The sequence below is a fragment of the Tilletiaria anomala genome, assembly GCF_000711695.1.
Source record: "Tilletiaria anomala UBC 951 chromosome Unknown K437scaffold_10, whole genome shotgun sequence".
NCBI classification, from domain to species: domain Eukaryota; kingdom Fungi; phylum Basidiomycota; class Exobasidiomycetes; order Georgefischeriales; family Tilletiariaceae; genus Tilletiaria; species Tilletiaria anomala.
Window position 1 is genome coordinate 54,394 of NW_013547012.1, and position 18,085 is coordinate 72,478.

At 55.7% G+C, this 18,085-nt stretch overlaps 7 protein-coding genes across 7 annotated transcripts; 3 read left to right on the top strand and 4 right to left on the bottom strand.

Annotated features, from left to right (window-relative positions):
* Window positions 1-688: 688 nt before the first annotated feature.
* On the top strand, window positions 689-3,975 carry K437DRAFT_266605 (uncharacterized protein; the record flags this gene model as incomplete). Its single annotated transcript, XM_013389817.1, has 3 exons — window positions 689-2,517; window positions 2,590-3,292; window positions 3,370-3,975. The coding sequence occupies 3 exons, from the start codon at window positions 689-691 to the stop codon at window positions 3,973-3,975; spliced, it is 3,138 nt and encodes a 1,045-aa protein (XP_013245271.1).
* Window positions 3,957-5,492, bottom strand: K437DRAFT_243620 (3-carboxy-cis,cis-mucoante lactonizing enzyme; the record flags this gene model as incomplete). Its single annotated transcript, XM_013389818.1, has 2 exons — window positions 3,957-5,042; window positions 5,214-5,492. The coding sequence occupies 2 exons, from the start codon at window positions 5,490-5,492 to the stop codon at window positions 4,080-4,082; spliced, it is 1,242 nt and encodes a 413-aa protein (XP_013245272.1). The 3' UTR covers window positions 3,957-4,079.
* A 415-nt stretch (window positions 5,493-5,907) lies between these two features.
* On the top strand, window positions 5,908-6,922 carry K437DRAFT_220580 (uncharacterized protein; the record flags this gene model as incomplete). Its single annotated transcript, XM_013389819.1, has 3 exons — window positions 5,908-5,998; window positions 6,085-6,672; window positions 6,747-6,922. 3 exons carry the CDS (start codon window positions 5,908-5,910, stop codon window positions 6,920-6,922), a joined length of 855 nt encoding a protein of 284 aa, XP_013245273.1.
* An 8-nt stretch (window positions 6,923-6,930) lies between these two features.
* On the bottom strand, window positions 6,931-9,203 carry K437DRAFT_254192 (uncharacterized protein). The gene is made up of 3 exons (XM_013389820.1): window positions 8,403-9,203; window positions 7,765-8,332; window positions 6,931-7,691 (listed from the first exon to the last, which is right to left on the bottom strand). Exons 1-3 carry the CDS (start codon window positions 8,820-8,822, stop codon window positions 7,072-7,074), a joined length of 1,608 nt encoding a protein of 535 aa, XP_013245274.1. The 5' UTR covers window positions 8,823-9,203; the 3' UTR covers window positions 6,931-7,071.
* Window positions 9,204-9,677: 474 nt separating this feature from the next.
* K437DRAFT_220665 (P-loop containing nucleoside triphosphate hydrolase protein) lies at window positions 9,678-13,160 on the top strand (the record flags this gene model as incomplete). The annotated part of the gene is made up of 8 exons (XM_013389821.1): window positions 9,678-9,964; window positions 10,046-10,153; window positions 10,340-10,662; window positions 10,960-11,190; window positions 11,248-11,343; window positions 11,413-12,138; window positions 12,196-12,575; window positions 12,630-13,160. The coding sequence occupies 8 exons, from the start codon at window positions 9,678-9,680 to the stop codon at window positions 13,158-13,160; spliced, it is 2,682 nt and encodes an 893-aa protein (XP_013245275.1).
* Window positions 13,138-15,915, bottom strand: K437DRAFT_254193 (uncharacterized protein). The gene is made up of 3 exons (XM_013389822.1): window positions 14,034-15,915; window positions 13,945-13,965; window positions 13,138-13,874 (listed from the first exon to the last, which is right to left on the bottom strand). Exons 1-3 carry the CDS (start codon window positions 15,430-15,432, stop codon window positions 13,192-13,194), a joined length of 2,103 nt encoding a protein of 700 aa, XP_013245276.1. The 5' UTR covers window positions 15,433-15,915; the 3' UTR covers window positions 13,138-13,191.
* A 597-nt stretch (window positions 15,916-16,512) lies between these two features.
* K437DRAFT_5216 (uncharacterized protein) lies at window positions 16,513-17,759 on the bottom strand. The gene is made up of 2 exons (XM_013389781.1): window positions 17,330-17,759; window positions 16,513-17,260 (listed from the first exon to the last, which is right to left on the bottom strand). The coding sequence occupies exons 1-2, from the start codon at window positions 17,427-17,429 to the stop codon at window positions 16,710-16,712; spliced, it is 651 nt and encodes a 216-aa protein (XP_013245235.1). The 5' UTR covers window positions 17,430-17,759; the 3' UTR covers window positions 16,513-16,709.
* Between the last annotated feature and the right edge of the window lie 326 nt (window positions 17,760-18,085).

Below are 18,085 nucleotides of genomic sequence, written 5' to 3' on the forward strand. Positions count from 1 at the left end.
CCATTCGTTTTCGTTGTCTGCCACATGTAGCTGATATTTCAGCATATGGCAGTTGATGCGCCTCGTGGTATGAATGATACAGCTGTGAATGGAGCCAATGAAAGAACAACAGCAGGGGCGTCCAGGATGTAGAGTTCAGGACCGCCTCTGCCGTTCGTTGGGAAGGCGGTGCGAACCCGAGAATCGTCGACAGCCCACCGATGTTGTCCATGGCGGCGGTGACTTGCAGCATGCAAAGGAGCAGCAACAGAAGCAAGGGGGTCATGAGGTTGTTGCTAATGTCGCCTCTCCGGCCAGAAAGCGTAGGCGCAAGTCAACGGTCGTCAGCCAGTTCAGCTCAGCCTCCCCATCCGCCTCGTCTCATGCAGTCGCTGCCGACGACTTCGAGACGACCAAGTCGGCTCGTAATTGCCCGCGTTCATCTCGCGCATGCTCGCGGTGCTCGCAAAAGAAGGTACGCTGTGATGGCGAAGGGCCACCGTGCGGACCCTGCAGAAATTTCAATCTTGCGGAATGCTGCCAATTCAATCCAAACCCAAAGAAGCGTGGCCCGCCGAAAGGTTTCTGGGCAAAGCGGAAGCAGGAGCCGAAGGAGAGCCGTTTGGCCCCCAATAGTAACTCAGCAAAAACAACTATACCTTCACATCCTGCTCCTCAGACAGTTCCTCTATGTGGAGGTACCACGGCAATGGGAAAGGATATAGGAAAAGACAATACCAGGAACAAGCCCCAGACCACAGCCGCTTCTTCTACATTATCGCAAGACACCACTGTGAACATTGGGAACATTGCATCCCTACCTGCTCGCAAGAGGGGCGCTTCAGGGGCAACTGCGAAGAAGCAAAGAGGAGGGTCACGGCAGAGTAGTCCAGTGCCTCAAGTGCCGACATCAGCATCCACTGTTCCACCTCCACAGACTGGGCCCTCTGAACCGTCCATCCTTTCTCATCCCCCATCAGGCTCATCTACCAGTTCGTTCCTGCTCTCTCATTCGCAATATCCACCCCAATCTCAGCTTCATGCACTGTCTTCGCACCCATATCCACCCCTGCAGCCACAGTCGGCAGCACAAGGCGCCGCGCGACAAGCAGCGTACGTGGACTCATTGCGTCAGCAGCAATACGCTGCGCAACAATACCCCCTTTCGAATCCTTCCGCTCAGGACGGATATGGAAATTCAGCATACGACACTGCAGAAGATTCTGCAGCCAGCGGTAGCGGCAGCTGCAGCGCAAGTCGTCCCTCTTATACGCGTCAACCTTGTGCGACACTTCCGGCTCCTACCTCGTACGATCGCGAAGCAAGCGTTGGTGGCACGTTCGGAAGAGAGATTTATACCAGCAGAATAACAGGCATCAGTAGTGGTATGAACATACCCGACTTCGCGAGCAGATTGAGCAATCGCCGTGGTGATGCCGCACTTCAAGGATCCGGGCAGGATCCTAGTGTCTCGCCAACCGCACCCATGCGGGCAGGGCTGAGGCCTACGTTCGCGCCTACGCTCCCTACTGCATCACCAGCAAGCGCTAGCGCAGTATGGACACAGGATTTTGATCATGATGCAAAATCCGCCAACAGTGGAGCTAGGGCCGCCGTTGCTGAAGAGGCAAGTGCAACAATTGATGCTGTGGAATGGCGCTTGATCGAGACATACGTCGCATTCGTACATGCCCACTGGCCGATCCTGGCGGTCAACAAGCCGAGCTTTCACACTGAACCGCGGGGACCAGCTACCAGCGCTGCACAGGTGCCGCTGCAGGCAGCTGAACCAAGGAGAGACGGCGCTTCCATTGGCCTTGCTAACCAGCAGCAGTGGTCGGAACAACAGCCTCTAGTCACATACATCGCATCGCTGAAGACCAGCAATCCAATTCTGTTCAATGCGGCTCTTGCTGTGGTCAGCGCGACCTTTGAAGCTGAGAAGGACATGAAACCTCGGTCCCAACTCAGCTCTATGGGCTCCTTGGACCCGCTCAATGCTGGTGACTCATTCACTTTAGCGGGGACAGCGGGGGGATCTTTCGATGGCCCTTCTCCGGGACCAGGAGGAGTTATGCAAGATGTCTCGGTCGTGACGAGAGTCAGTCTGTCACAAACGCTTGGCTTACCTGCAACAGGAAAAGACTTTGCCGTTGGCGAGCAAGCATCACAAGATTCTGCAAACAAAACGCTTAACGGGTCGGACCCTTTTGTGCGACAGCATGCTCGCCATACAGGAGATCCGCACGACTTGTCGCGGTCCTACGCGGATGAAAGCCGAAGCGCCATCCTTCCGATTGCCCATACGCGTCTCTTGTGGGTCGTACAAACGCTACTTCTTCTAGCACTCGCTGACCTCGGAGCGGGAAGGATGGCACAGGCCTTCATGATGAGCGGTATGGCTTGTCGGCTTGCGCTCGATATGAGTTTGCACCGCGTGGAGGGAGAAACGATTCTGCGAATGGAACGTGGACAGGGGGAAGATGTGGAAGAAGAAATCACGTTGAGGCGCCGAGCGTTTTGGGCGTGCTACATTCTGTGAGCTGCATGGAAACCTGACGCTCGGCATAGCGGTTCTTGCTGACAACCTACATGTCGCAACGTTTACAGCGACAAGGCTGTGTCTTGCGTCACCGAGAAGCCATTCGTGCTACGAAGCTCTGACATTGACGTCCCCTTTCCCTCGACCAACACTACCGACGAAGTTGAGCTTTGGCTCAACACGACTAGCGCGTCATTCGTGCAACACCGTGCGATTCCTGAGCTAAAGCTGTCTCGCTCTTACCGGATCTCTGTCTTCGTTGCTTGGGCAAAGCTGATGATCATCCTCGAGTATATTCTGGATGAGCTCTATTCACTCCCCGCAAGGAGATCAGCTCAAGCCGGCATGGCCGCAGACATGCGGCCGCTGAACGGGCGAGACGCGGGAGATAGCATGGAGATGAAGTTCCGAAGCATGTTGCGACTGCTGGGCGAGTGGGCAGAGGAGCTGCCTGAGGAGATCCGCTGGCATGGACTCTTCCCCGGCCACGACAATGCTAGTCGGCACGCCAGGACATCAGGCGCCAACCCTCATCGCGGCGTTGGACCCAACGTTTTGACGCTCAGGGCGTGGGCTAGCCTTTGCATGCTTGCACTCCACCGGCCTTTCATTCCGCGTAACGTGTCAAATGGATCTCAAGGTGAAGCTGTCTCAAGTCTTTCAGCCTTGTCACATCCGGCACAGGCGTGCATTTCGGCGGCAGACGAAATTCTCAACTTGGTTGATGCGTTCGAGAGCACGTTCCCTGTGCGAAAAATTCCGTCAGGCTGGGTGGGTAGCGAGGATCCAAATCTTTCCCTTTTAACGTTTGAAGTGCTCCGGTTGATGGCTCTTCGCTCGATTTTCAGGTCTTCCTCGTCTTCTCCAGTGCCACGATTTACTCTTCATTTGGAACAGCATCCATGCCACAACAACCCATCTATAACGGACTCGTTGACGCCACCATGCAACAGCAGCAGTATCGTCTGACGCACGACACCGCGCTGCATTGCCAGCGCCAGTTAAATCGCTGCATCGAGCGTCTCAAACGTATATCAGAGACTCACAAGGGTGCAGCGCCGGACGTCGAAATTCTGCGGAATCTCAGCGATGTCCGCAACAGCATCGCCGGTAGCAGCAACGCTGCGGAGTCTACCTCTCAGAAGGCCAATCTTACCTCTTCCACAAGTGCGGACGCGCCGGCATTCTATCCGGCGCAGCCTCCTCCACATTCTGCATTTGCTACAAGCCAGCAGCAACGACAACCGCAGCTAGGTCCGTACGAGCATGCAAATCAGCACTCAGCTCAGCCGCAACAAGAAAGTCGCAGCGCATACGATAGCATGAACGAAGGGTTCATGCTCGAGGGGTTCTGGAACTCAATGCCATTTGGAGAAAGTTGGGACAGTTGGCGGAGCTACTTCAACCACTTGCAGCCAACCATCACTGCGCCCGTCTCGTCGTTCCCGCAATAAGCTTGCGATTTGGCCACGGGTGGCTTGTAAACATGTTTGAAGCTCCAGGCTGCCTTCTAGTATACAAAAGAAAGACTGCACAGGGAGCGCTTGACCACATTGCATTACGACAGCCAAACAGCATGGCTGGCGCCTTCATCGGCGTCATCACCTGCATCGTTTTTACCTTTACCTGGCAACTTGGTCTTCGCCACTTCTTTGAGGTCTTGCCCATTCCATTCCAGGATCCACAGCCAGCCCTGCTCATCATCCGTCAGAACAGCCAAGTCCTTGACTCTGGATGAGCTAGATTCCCTTTCTGCGTCCGAGCTCGCTGCAAAGCCAGATTCGTATCGCATGGCAAACTCGACTGCGTTCGCCTTGCCTCCCGATGTTGGCGTCTCGTATGTGCATAACGGCTCGCTGACGACTGGCTGGTCGCTTTGCCCACTTTGAGAGAGCCGCCATGCTCGTATAATGCCCTTGGTCGCACGCGTCTTGCCTCGCGTGCTCGCGATGACGGAATGCCCATCAGGCGAGAGTCGCACCGTATCACCGCGATAGTCGGCGCGCTGGACTCGGTCTGGTAATAGATCGAGCGACTGGAGATATTCAAGCTTGCCCATATTCTGTGCCACAGCTTGCGACGAAGAAGGAACGCGAAAGACATCGACGTAGGATGTGTGCTCTGTCACGCTAAAAATGAGTTTGCCATCCGGACTCGGGACCACGTGCCGTGGGCCGTCACCTTGGCGGGGACTCCGAGTCTCAGACAAGAGCTGTAGCGTCCCGTCCTTCTTGTCAACTTTATACGCCAAGATTGCATTCCGACCAAGGTCCGCGACATATGCAACGCCGTTTCGAGCAACGTCAAGATTATGTGCACCGTATCGCAGTGCTCTGCGAGTCTTATCTGCTTGGGCCAGCGCGAACGGCGAAGGATCGGGGAGAAAATTGAGCTCTTGTTCTTTGGAGAGGAGCGCACCACTCGATGGGTCGAGCGAGTGGACTTCTCCAGTAGGCCCTCCTGCTGAGTAGAGAAACCGGGAAGGGCCGGGAGGGACATTGTACGAAGGGGATGTTACGGACTTGAATGGTGGTGGTTGGACATGCACATAGGATGACGTCGCGGCTCCATCAAGCAACCGATTCCATCAGTAAGCCTTGAACATGCCCCCTCCTGTGCCTTCATGAGGCTCACTAATCTCATTTGTGTTGATCCATTGCAGATCAACTTTACGAGCGTCTTGCTCGCTGACGCCGGCCTGGTCATCCAAGCCAGTTACTCGCCAAGCACTCAAGCTGGGTGGCGAGGCCCATGTCGTAGCATACAGCAGATCCGGCCGGTCGTCGCTCTGTGCGGTACGCCCCACTGCCAAGAATTGATGCGGGCCTTGCGCCTCTATCGAGCGAGATACGAAGAGAGCCTTGTTGAGGGTATCGTACGCGAGCAAGTGCAGGAAGGAGGTGTTGAACGTGCCAGTTATCAGGTGACGGAAACGTGGACACACGGAGGACGCCCTTGTTACCGCGAGCATCTCGAGCGTCGGCAACTGCATGCTACTGCTGCTGCTAGCTGCTGCTGCACACGAGCCGGACATTATTGCCTAAACTATGGCGGCAACCGATGTCTTCCTTGGCAACATGTACGGATCGGTGGTTGTAGTGTCCAACGTAGGACTCGCTCTCATCTTGTTATAGCTTGTGCAGCGGCCAGGATCGGACTTCCATCCGGACGGTAAAATCGGACGCTCCGCCGGATTCGACATTTTCTCGGCCGAAAGATAACCCCTCTATCATCGTGTGCTTGCCTAGCTAATGCACTCTAGACATTCACATACACATCCTCTTATTGCGGTCACTCACATCTTGAAGAATAGTGTGATCCTTGACGGCAGAAAGTATAGTGCACGAAGGGGCGAATCTGAGGAGTATCTTTGACGAGCAGCCAAGATGGGCGACCCGCGCTACAAATCTTCCGACTCAGGCCTTTTGCTCGTCTTCTCGGAGCCGGGCCAAAATGCCACGCTCGAAGAGTTTCACGGTGCGTCTCCGCATGAAACAGATTGTCGATCGCTTCTCTACCTTTTCTTTGTTACTGATCGCACTCAACTCCTGCTACGGACACAGATTGGTACGACACCGAGCACGTCCCGTTGCGCACTTCTCGCTTCCCTGAGTTTCGCTCTGCGGCGCGCTACCAAGTCATTTCCTCAGCCTCCTCGTTCGGCTCGGATGCATCTTCCTCTCCTGCATGGATGACTTCCGGCTGGGCAGCACTATACACTATCTCCTCCAATGCATTATACAACAATCCGGCGTACGCGAATCTGCGTTCGAATCGTTCGCTACGAGAGGCGGAACTCCTATCGCGCGTAGCGATCCTCGACCGGCGCATCTACACTCTCCAGTCAGACACCGAAGCGTCTAGCAGCAGCACTGAGGGCACGCCCAATGCCTCGCTGCGTCCCCAGTCAGCCAGCGAGATTGAGCTGAATGCTCCCATCGTCGTAGCAACGAGCGTGACGTTGGTGAACGAGGAAGCGCAGAAGGCGTACGACGAGTGGTACGATACCGAGCACGTACCGATGCTCATGAAGGTCCCAGGATGGAAACGTACGCGCAGGTTCGTCCTTATCGATGCTTTTATCAATGGAAAGCTGGCCGGTAAAGAAAATGAGGACGGCAAGAGCGTGCCCACGTGTCTTGGTCTGCATGGTGAGCTCGCTAACCAGTCGCATCGTCGCGCCTACAATGCTGACCAGGTGCTCTCCCAACTTCGCGTGTCGCAGAATACGAGAACAATGACTTTGCCTCGACGCCCGAGTACAAAGCTGCATTGAACACCGAGTGGCGACGCAAAGTGATGGGTCAAGACGACAAGAATGTCAAAGCCCGCGAGCGGAGAGTGATGAAACTGTACCGCGCATGGGATCCCGAGACGGCGCTCAAGGAGCAAGCAAACTAACGATGCGCTATGCTTGTAAGGGATTCTTTTGAACAACATGTGCGGGAATAACATGTTTGCTCGCCTGAAGGCGAGTGCGGCGGTGTGACATTAGATGTCTTCAAAATCTTGTCTACGCGAACGCGATAGCGTCCTTTTCTTCATTTACACTACGTGATAACGGTCGGTTTCTCACGCCCGGTGAAAGTTTTGAGATCGCTCAGCTGCAACGCAACGTCAATGAGCGGCTTCAACCCTTCCTGGGCATCGGCCAGGAACTCCTTCTCGTCATTCGAGTACTTTTCGACGTACAACCGGATCGTCGCGCCGGCGCTACCAGTGCCGCTCAGGCGGAAGATGATGCGGGAGCCATCGACAAACTTGACGTAAAGCCCCTGGTTTTTGCTGACACTGCCGTCGACTGGGTCAGTGTAGCTGAAGTTGCCAACTTCTGCAACGGTGAAGGGGCCGAGGGTCTTGCCCTTGAAGCCAGCGTCCTCGAACGTTTTGGTGACATGCGCGATCATCTGGTTGGCACCATCCGAATCGACCTCCTCGTAGTCGTAGCGCGAGAAGAAGTTGCGGCCATACACTTTGTAATGTGCCAGAAGCACATCCTGAACCGTCGTGCCCGGCTTCTCCTTGTTCGCGGCTGCCATGATGGAAAGCCACGCGACGACGGCCCAGAGGCCGTCCTTCTCGCGAATGTGATCCGAGCCAGTGCCAAACGACTCTTCACCGCAGATGGAGAGACGACCGGCGTCCATCAAGTTGCCAAAAAACTTCCAGCCTGTGAACCGACCGTGATAGCGTTAGGGGGGCCAAGCATACAGAGCCTCGTGTACGAACAGAACATGACTCACCGGTCGGCACCTCGTACACCTGCAGACCGTGTTTCTTTGCTACGCGATCCACCGCGCCGCTCGTCGGCATGCTCCTCGCGAGACCTTTGACGCCACCCTTTTGGAAATACGGGATGCACTTCTCAGCCCAGTCAGCGATGATGGCGATGCTGTCGCTCGGGTTGACGAAGGTCCCCTTGCCGATGATCATGTTGCGGTCCCCATCTCCGTCGCTGGCGGCGCCAAAACTGATGCCTTCGCGCTCGACAGCGTCGACGAGCGACTTGGCGTAAGTCAGGTTCGGGTCCGGGTGACCACCGCCGAAGTCGGGGCTGGGCGTGCAGTTCTGGATCGAGCTTTCCGGAAGGCCGAATGTGTCAACGAACAGCGCGCGTCCGTAGGGTCCGGTCACGCCATGCAGCGCATCGAAGCGGACAGTGAAGCGGGAAGAGTCGGAGGTCAGGAAGGACTTGATGAGCGGGAAGTCAAAAATGGTGGAGAGGTAGTCGATGTAGTCGGTCACTGGGTCGATAATGTCGATCGAGAGCACGCCAGCGAATTTAGTCGAACCTACGTTTGATAGGTCGACCTTGTCACAGAGAAACAGAGGCAGATTAGGCCGACGTCGGTACGAGCAGAATACCATAGGCTGGACTCACATCATCGCCCTTGACCACCTTGTATTCTGAGATGGTCTTAGTGATCTCAAAGATCTTGTCCGTGACACCCTCTGGCGCAGGTCCACCGTTCTGCATGTTGTACTTGATGCCAAAGTCGTTGTCCGGTCCTCCCGGGTTGTGACTGGCAGTGAGCAAGATGCCGCCGGTTGCCTTATACTTGCGAATGACATGGCTGGCAGCCGGAGTAGAGAGGATGCCATCCTGTCCGATGATCAGCTTCGACACACCATTACCCGCTGCGAGGCGAATAATGGTTTGGATGGCAGGAATGGAAAAGTAGCGACCATCTCCGCCTACAGCGAGCGTTGTGCCGGTTGGTCCGCCTGGGATGGCGGAAAGAATGGCTTGCACAAAGTTCTCGGTATAGTTGGGTTGTGAGAACACCTTGACCCTGCGCATTGAGTAGCCGGCGAAAGTGGGATTAGTGATCGCATTATGGTGCACTCTATCAAGTGTCACGAAATTCGAAGTATCCCGGCGTTGCCACGCTTGTGGTAGCCGGAGCGCACACTGCTTCGCTGCAGTTCGGCTTCCCTTGAGCTGGCAATCGGCAAATTTGGGATTCGAGCGCGAAGAGCGCTGGGAGACACGAAGCTCTTGCCCAGGCAAGAAAGAAGCCAGGCAGGCGCGCTGACTGTGTACAACTTACCTCTTTCGAAGACCCGATGTCCCTGGCTTCTGGCCCTCAAAGGGCTGGGTTTTGACGCTTTCGACGGACATGTTTGAGGAGGGTATCGTCCTCGGGTTCCTTGCGCGTGACTGAAGCGACTTGCTTTCGACAGTGGCTGCGAATCAAGTGCTCGTGGAATGAAGGGGGGAACGGACTGCAGGCAGAACGGAGAAGTGAGCGTCACAAGAAGGTAAATGGAATGCCAAAAGCTCGCCCTCGTTACTGCATGTGGTGGATGATACCCGAGACTCGACTGTCGGTTGGGGGTGGCCGCACGAGCCATGCTATGCCAGCACACCAGATTGACTCAACGTACTTCCAGCTCTCTCGGCCGAAAGATTTAACCCTCGGGCCCTCCTTCCCCTGCATCATGCACTCAGCCTGATCGTCATCGCGTGCAGCAGCCGGTTATGCTTTCCAATTCCAACAATTCCGGTCGGCCTAGCAAGTCGACAAAAGCATGAAGAACTTCAAGCTTAACGCTCGGCGCTTGGCGTGGAAAGGTCACGGAAGCCACACGGCTGAACACCAGGAGAATGGGAGCTGAATCGCATGCGTGGCCGCCAAGCGAACGTTTGACAATCATGTCCTCTCAGAGCGCAGGCGATGCGGCTCTCGGTCGCGCACCGACGAAAGCAAACCAGCATGTTTTCAGCCGTGGAGAATCTTCCTTGCCCTCTGCACCGGGGCGTTACAGCATCCGGTCGTTCGTGGACCGTCAACTTGTCTTGCTGCAAGCAGAGTGCGATGCGGAGCACACTTCGCAACAACTGCTGCTTTCCGCATTTCCGCCTAAGGTGCTCGCGCAAAATGGCCTTGCACTGCTGCATCTGAATGTTCGAGATGTACAGGAAAGCTGGGGTGCGACACTGTGCGTTATATCTTGTGGCTTAAAAGTCACAGTGTGACCAAGCTGATCAGCTCCCCCGCTTGTTTCGCGCACGACGTTTAGGGTGGAGCTGGTCATGTCCCCAGCACACCACACCGATACATCCGCCTTCCCGCCACACACTTTCCGGCCGGGGGATATAGCCGAGCTGCAAGACGAAAGTCAAAAGCAGTCTGTCCAAGTGCACGCTTTAAAATCTGCCAGCTCATCTTCGCAAGCAGCTGGGAGCGCAAGCTCCACCAAGGCGGAAACAAAGCTCAAAGGAAAGGCAGGCAGAGGCAAGTCCAAAGGCAAGGGAAAAGGCAAGGACGACAGTGACGGTGATGCTGCTGGAAATAATGGAGTGCAGGCCAGTAGCAACCGTATCAAACCGAGCAAGCCCCTTTCCGCTGTCATCTACCGTGTGCACGAGAACAAGATTGTCGTAGCACTCAAGGTCCCTCCATCGTCGTACTCTGACAGACGGGCTCAAGATGGGCAAACAGACGCCTCCATCTCACAAAACTCCAAGCCGGCCAAACTCAAACAGGGATCCGCCGCGCCCAATGGTTCCAACAATCTAAATGCCCACACCGCCATACCTTCTGGACCGCTGCGCCTTGTCAAGCTTGCGAATGACGCAACCTACGACCGGATGAAAGCTGCTATGATCAGCTTGGCAGATATCTGCGGCGTCAAAAGTGAGGTGCAGCACGCTCCCGTGCCACAGCCAAAGATGAATCCAGTAGTCCATGTGCACAGTGAAAGTCGTGCTCAGGGCGATGATACGGCAGATGAGCAGCTGTCGTTGCAGGCGGAAGCGGCCGATGGAGATCTACAGCAAAGGTCCGAGTCAGCAGCTGAAGTTGTTGGAAACTTACCTTCGGAACAAGATCGCATCAAGGATTGTGGAAGAGCGCCGAAAAAGGTTGCCAACGGAGAAGATAGTGCAGAAGAGGATGAGGATGGCATGTCAGCGGCAAATCCTGTTCAAACAGATGGTGAAGACGATCCGTCTGTGTGTCAAGCTGTTGCCGCAGAGGCAGAAGAGAAGACCCATATTGGGCGCGTGCCACGGGGGCCAACACAGCTCATGCGCGCTCTCCTCGCCATGGCACCGTTTGATTCACGAGAAAGATGTGTTAAGCGAGGGAGAAAACTTCAACAGCCTCTGCCGATCGAACCACCTTTTCAGAAGCTCAATTCGTCGCAAATCGAAGCGATCCAACGTTGTCTACCTATTCCTCCCCCACCTAACTCGCACAGTAGTAGGCAAACTGAAACAGAGGCGGATCTGGTGCTACCATTTCATATCATCCATGGACCACCAGGGACAGGTAAGACAACAACTGTCGTGGAGCTTCTCTTGCAGATTGCCCTCGGTGTTCGCTTGCCAGATCGACGTCCGTCATCGCACATCCCTTCTGCTGAATTCCGGCATGCGGGTGAAGAAAGCGACCCCGCTCCCAATCGACCAGCTCGAGTGCTGGTTTGTGGAGCGTCTAATTTGGCAGTCGACACGATCGCCGAGCGTCTGCTTGCTTCCTCTGCACCATGGAGCCCGCGTCTCCAGCAAGAAGGCGTCAAAGTGACGCGAGTCGGCCACCCTGCACGCGTGCTACCGTCGGTTGCGCAGAGCACACTCGACGCCCAGCGCGAGTCAAGTGACCAGGGAGCGCTGCTCAAGGATGTCCAAGACGAGCTCAAGCGCGCCATGGAGGAGCTCTTCCCGACCACTGCGACGCTGTCATCCCGCGCTTCTGCACAGCAGAAGCGCGGCCTGAAAGGCTCGGCGCGCAAGGCTAAATGGGAACATGTGCGCGCGCTGCGGCGCGAGCTGCGCAACCGCCAAAGCAAGCTGACCACCGACGTACTCTCCGAGACGCGCATCGTTCTCTCCACGCTGCATGGAGCGGGCGACCGCGCACTGGCCAAGATGCACTTTGATTATGTCATCATCGACGAGGCGTGCCAGGCGCTCGAGGCGAGCTGCTGGATTGCCGTGCTCAAAGCGCGCGAAGACGATTTTGGCGGCGCCAAGTTGATCCTCGCTGGCGATCACAAGCAGCTGGGACCAACCATCAAGTCGAGCAGCGCGGATATCGCTGCTGCCTTGGCAAAAGCAAGAGAACACTGGCGGGAGCGACCTGAAGCGAGCGGCCGACCTGGGCAAGATGGTGAAAGCGATGCGAGTAACGTGCGCGCTGAGACGACGAAAGACGAGTTGTCGCCAGAATCTGCATCCCCAACTGACGACGAAGAAGAAGAGCATCCGGAAGCAGAAGTCGACCTTGAGTCTGGAGCTGAGGCAAGCTCGGAAGAACGGACCAACCCGGTCTCAAATCTGGATTCATCGCCGACGGTTGCGAAGAGCACAAAGAAGCACGCAAAGCTCAAACCACCGCGTTCTTTGGAAACCACACTTTTCGATCGCCTGCTGACAATCTACGGCCCGCAATGCAAGTCCCTGCTGTCCTTGCAGTACAGAATGAACGAGGAGATCATGGCCTTTCCCAACATGGCCATGTATGACGGCAAGCTGTCTGCCCATGCTAGTTGCGCCAAAATACGCTTGGCGGATCTCGAAGGGTTTGACGCCCAGACACCCGCTAGCGTTGGCAATACCAGCGAGAATGCGAGTATCAACGCACCAGGCGAGTGGCAAGAGCCTGACCAACAACCATGGGCGGCGCCGGTCATGTTTCTAGACACCGCTGGCGCAGAGATGCATGAAAAGGCAGGGGATGACAGCGGGGAGAACGCGTTGCGCAACGTGATCGCAACCGAGAGCAAGTGGAACGAACACGAAGTTCACCTGGTCGCCAAGCATGTGGCCACGCTTGCCGAACGTGGTCTTCCACCCTCGCATATCGCCGTCATCGCACCGTACTCGGCGCAAGTCGCCGCGCTGTCCGCGTTACTGCGGCCCATCTACCCGGAGCTCGAGATAGGGACGGTTGACAGCATGCAAGGGCGCGAGAAGGACGCGATCATCCTCACGCTGGTGCGCAGTAATAACGAAAAGCAAGTCGGCTTCCTGCGCGAGAAGCGCCGTCTCAACGTCGCCATGACGAGGGCCAAGAGGCATCTTTCTATCGTTGGCGATTCTGACACGGTCGGAGGCTCTAGAGAAGCATATCTCAAAAAATGGATGGATCACCTGCAAGAACACGCAGCGATAGAGTATGCATTCATGTAGCATAGAACATGCATCTCCTTTTGTTTCTGCTTCAGGCCTCCATCGAGAGGGTCTCAAAGCCAAAGTGGGTGAAGGAAAGAGGATAGTCATCCACATCTGTGTGAGCGGTGGTCGAGTGCTTGCTGCCCTCTTCTGCAAGTGACAGCTCGGCCAGCCGCGTGGCAACACGGTCGGCCGCCTCTCGAATGCCGCCAAGATTGAAAGCGCCGGGTCCTACTTGCAGAGCTGATGCAGCGCCGATCATAAAGAACGGCACATCTTTGGTCCATTGCAGATCCTCCGTCAGCATGGGAAGACCGCCGTACATGGGCACAGGATGCTGCTCTGTGAGCTTATGCATGAAAGGTAGCTTGGAAAAGGCAAGCTCTGCTCCCGTAGCTGCAACGATGTAGTCGGCTGTGAGGTCGCGATTCTTTGTGATGGTTTCCCGCGACGGCGTCCCACAGAGCGAAACAGCGACTGTCTTGAGCTCCTTTGTCATCAATGTGATGCTGTTGACGCCTTGTTCGGGTATCCATTTCCAGCCCGTCACCTCGGAGAAAGGTAGTATTTCAAGTTTGCCAGCTTCCTCCCATCCCTTCAAAATGCGTGCGTAGATTGGTGTGATGCTGCCACCTTCCCGGGCAGCTCGAAGAGCGAGCAACCGCTTTTGAGGATCATCCTCTTGCCAGAAACGCATTTTTTGCAGGTTGGAGTATTTTCCCATCCATTCATCTGCATTAGCGTCCAGAAAGGTTGTCAGTAATGGCCTCGGCTGTACGAGATGTAAGGAGGAAGACCTTACCGCCAACATCGAATGGCTTGCCTATAGCATTGGAGCCCACGCAAAGTGTCAGGCTGAGTTCGAGAATAACGTGCATGGGATGGACTCACACTTGAGATGGCCACGGAGGAGCAGAATGACTGAGTCGAAATGATGATGCTTCAAGCACAAGTCGATGATCTGCGCGGACGTGAGTCCTCCCCCAATGACGACGGCGGTGGTCTTGTGCCCGGCCAGGCGTGCAGTCAGCACGTGAGGAGGGGGGAAGGCAAATTCCTTACTGGCGAGAGCGGAAGAATGGCACCATCCCAAGCCGCTCGCTGACGCTGGCTTGTGTTGATCAGCTTTCTGTTCACGGAGAAACAGAGAAGGGACTGCCGGCATGCCACCTGGACCGACGGCAGCAACCACTGCCTTTGACACGACAGTCTCGCCAGAGGCAAGCTTGAGCACAAACCCGCTGTCTTGCGCACCACAGAAGCACGTGCCATCATCCTGCCACTCAAGGTCTTGCACCTCTCCCTTTACGACGGTGAGTTCAGAGCCAGAACATTGTGAGTGAGTTGGTTGTTCCAGCAGTTGTTCCGCGAGGCCTTTCCACGGTGCAAGCAGGCCTGGTAGGCCGTAGCGATCGACAATGTCCTCGCGGATGAATTTGGCGAAGAGGTCCGTAGACGGTGTGTAAAAGTCTTCCCGCGCACGCTCGTTCACATTGACGCCGAGGTCGAGCTGGCACTTGCGCCCTGATCGCTTCTTCTTCTTTCGGTGGTTTGATATCTCCTTGCCGACAACGCCGCAAATTTCGATGAGGTCAGGTAATGATGCATCCGAATGGCCTTTGTTGCGCGTGTACAGGACGCTAGGATTTCCGAGTCGATTGCGATTGCTTCGCACGGCGTATGCGAGCAAGTCGTCGAGTCCCGACGGTGACGGATGGAAGAACATTGGCGACCGCAGGTGGGTGATCTCGAACGCCTTGAACGATCGGTTCCATGCTCCAAGCCAGCCTTCTCCGAGCTTGTCTATGACGAGAACCCGAGGGCAGGCACAACGGCGCAGCAACCTCGTGCAAATGTCGCCACGGTCCTTCGCTTTGATGTGCACGCCTTGAGAGCTCTTATACGTCTTTAGCGTCGTACGGCCGCGAGACTGACCGTTGGTGCGGCGTTGCAGCCAGTGCAAATGAACGCGCTCGTCCTCGGTGTACAATGCGGCTGGGCGCTCTTCGAGAATGCGAGAGAGCAGAGCGAGGGCACTCGGCCCCGAGCCGATGATCACGAGGTCGTACTCGGCATAAGCGTCAGCTGCCACCGTGGTCGGCCCGCAGCTTGCCGGCGAGCTGGTAAGAGAAGGAGCCTTGTCCATGACGAGGAGATGAATCAAAGTTGCCTCAAGCTTTTGCGACAAACGATGAAGGCCTTCAATGTTTCTGAGCATGGCCGTCTTTACCTCACATACGATCTTCCAGTCTGCCTTTAAATAACAGCTTGAGCGAAAGATGGTGTGCATCGCGACCTTGATAGCCACCGGTTAACCTAGAGGGTACACATCTTAGTCAAAATATGCCAGAGTATGCATTTCAAATCAGAGGAGCCAGACGAGTCAATAACTCGGTCTATGCTATCTGAAGGTCAGGCAGGAGGACATTGCTAGCATCCGTCAGCGCTCAAGCGCTCTGACGCTCGATGCTTGAGGCTTGGGGCTTGAGGTATTGTACACGTTATTGGATGCATCACAGTGCATGCAATGTGCATTACGCACAGAGGAGCTGCGAGCTGGAGGGGAGGGGGCTCATGCGCCCATTAAGGATGAAATTCAATTTGGCTGCGCGTTGACCCAAATCGCGGCACTGCTGTTGGGCCATCGTGCTACCCTCACGGCTCTATTTTCGGTAACGGCATGCTCCTAGTCTCTGCTTTGCGCGGCCTCTTTGGAAGTCAAAGGAGCACTGCCTGAGCTACTCGCGATGCCGCGTGAGAACGCATTCTCACTCCTCGCTTCGAGAGGCGGAGGCCGCACATATTATCAGGCCAGCAATGAAAGGACTTCAATTCGGCCGCGAAGGTCCTCATTCACCCATCCATGCTATCCGTGGGTTCATCCAAGTTCTACCTTTGTATCCTTCTATATAATGGGAACAAAGCATTGTTGCTGGCGCGCCTGGTGAGATCGTCAGTAGACCACTATGCAGGGCGACACCTGACAGAGAACAAGGCTGGCCCTCGCTTATCGCGGCTACTTGGTGAAGATGGGTGCGCGCCGACATGTGTAGCAGAGGCGCACAACAGGATGGGAGGCGGGCAATGAAGCCTAGGAGGGTGAGGGAACCTGCTGTAACCTTACAGCTGGACTCTTTTCGCCGATAACGAAGCGTCCGAAGATTCCCACCCATATTTGTCTCTAGACACAAGGAGGGGCTCACAAACCCAAGAGCAAGAACCGTAATGGGCAAACTCGAGTTTCTCACACACGCTTCCAAAATGAAGCGGTTATTGTTTCCGATATGGAAGGATACATGCAGTGCGAGGGTGCAAAGTGAGGAATGGGCGGTTGCCAATGCAATGTCATGTCGACGACAGTGGCGATGTGGTTTTTAGAGAGAAAATCAGAAGCTATCCCCAAAAGGGCGTGCCGGAACGAGCGGCTCGCCATGTACAAAGAAGAAAAAGGCAGGAATCACAGGGCTAAAGGCACCGTCACGCAAGGGAGCATGCAGCGGGGATCAGGCGCCCAGCAGAGCCAAGAAAGCGGATACAAGGAAAAGCCTTCTGGAGCGCAAGAGCAGCTCAGAGCTTGGGGTGGCAGTTCTTGTCGAGAAGAGTGTAGTCGATGTTGTCGATGGCAACGGCGTTGAGGATGGGGATAGTCGATTCGGCCTCAAAGGTGACCGTGTCGAGGTTGCACCAGGTGCCTTTCTCGAAGTTCGCCTTCACGGGCTTGGCGGCGAGGAGGGGGCTGCCAGCCTTGAAGTCGAAGCTCTTTGTCACGACCTCCTGGCCATCGCGGAAGCCGTGGACCTTAAGCGTGCACGCCGGCTGTGGGAGGTTGATGATCGACTCGATCGTGTCGACGAAGCAGGCGAAGTACAGCGAGTGCAGGTTCAGGTACTTGGACTTCGACCCGGGGTAAACGACTGTCACCGTCGGGGTGCCCTGCGTCAGCTGGTTCAGAAGACCAAATGCAATGACGTTCGGCGGCGAAGGCGGCTTGACGGGCTGGATGCTGAGGCCGAAGAGCTCCGTGTCTGCGCCGCTGAAGCCTTCGTAGTGCAGGCCCTTGTAGGTGCCTACCGGGTTGACAATGGGCAGGGCGAGCGTGTAGCTCTGGTCATCGAAGGCTGTAAGGGCAAATCACCGTCAGCAAATGCTCCCGGACGGCAAGCAGGGCGTTCCTGTACGGCACTCACTAGCAACTGACTTGGTTGTCTTGCATTTTGGCTGGGAAGTCTTGGGCACCGCGGCGGCAAAGCCAGCAAGGGCGAGGACAGAAGCGGCGAAGAACTTCATTGTGAGGGTGTGAGAGAGGTGACGGCAGGAAGTGAGAAGGGAATAATGAAAGAGATGTTGAGCAGGTCGAGCAGATTGAGCACGGTGATGTCTGGAGGACGAGAGGGAAGAACAGTGGATGTAACTCTCTCCCTCTTTTTATATCTTTGGCATGTACTATTGATGCGGTCAGTTTTCGCTTCAGGCGTTCACTTGAGGCACTCATGCTTTGCCTCCTTTGCGATTCCAACGATGACCGTACGGCGAACACCCCGAGAGACCCCCTCGAGGGCCATCAGAGCCTCTCAGAGTCTCCCAGGAGATCACTGTGAACAGGGGGGGCGAGCCAGAATGACGAGTCAATGAGTATGCATGCACATTGAACCCCTGATGCCACAAGCGAAGAGTAGCACATATGCACAAGCCGCTGAAAGCCTGTATGCATTGGACCGTGGTCCACACGTGTCAGCTGCAGGAGGACGTAAAAATCCACTAAAATTGGACGGCTGTTGCGAGCTTGGGACAAGATGCGACTTGAGCTTGTCCATCATGAAACGTCGCGTTGACGTGGCTTTTGTTGCTGGGCGTTGCGGTCCCGCTGTTTCCAGTTTGATGAAGCGCTGTCAGCGGTGAGACTCATGCTTGCGCTTCTGCGGGAGCTAAGGGGGTCGACGGGA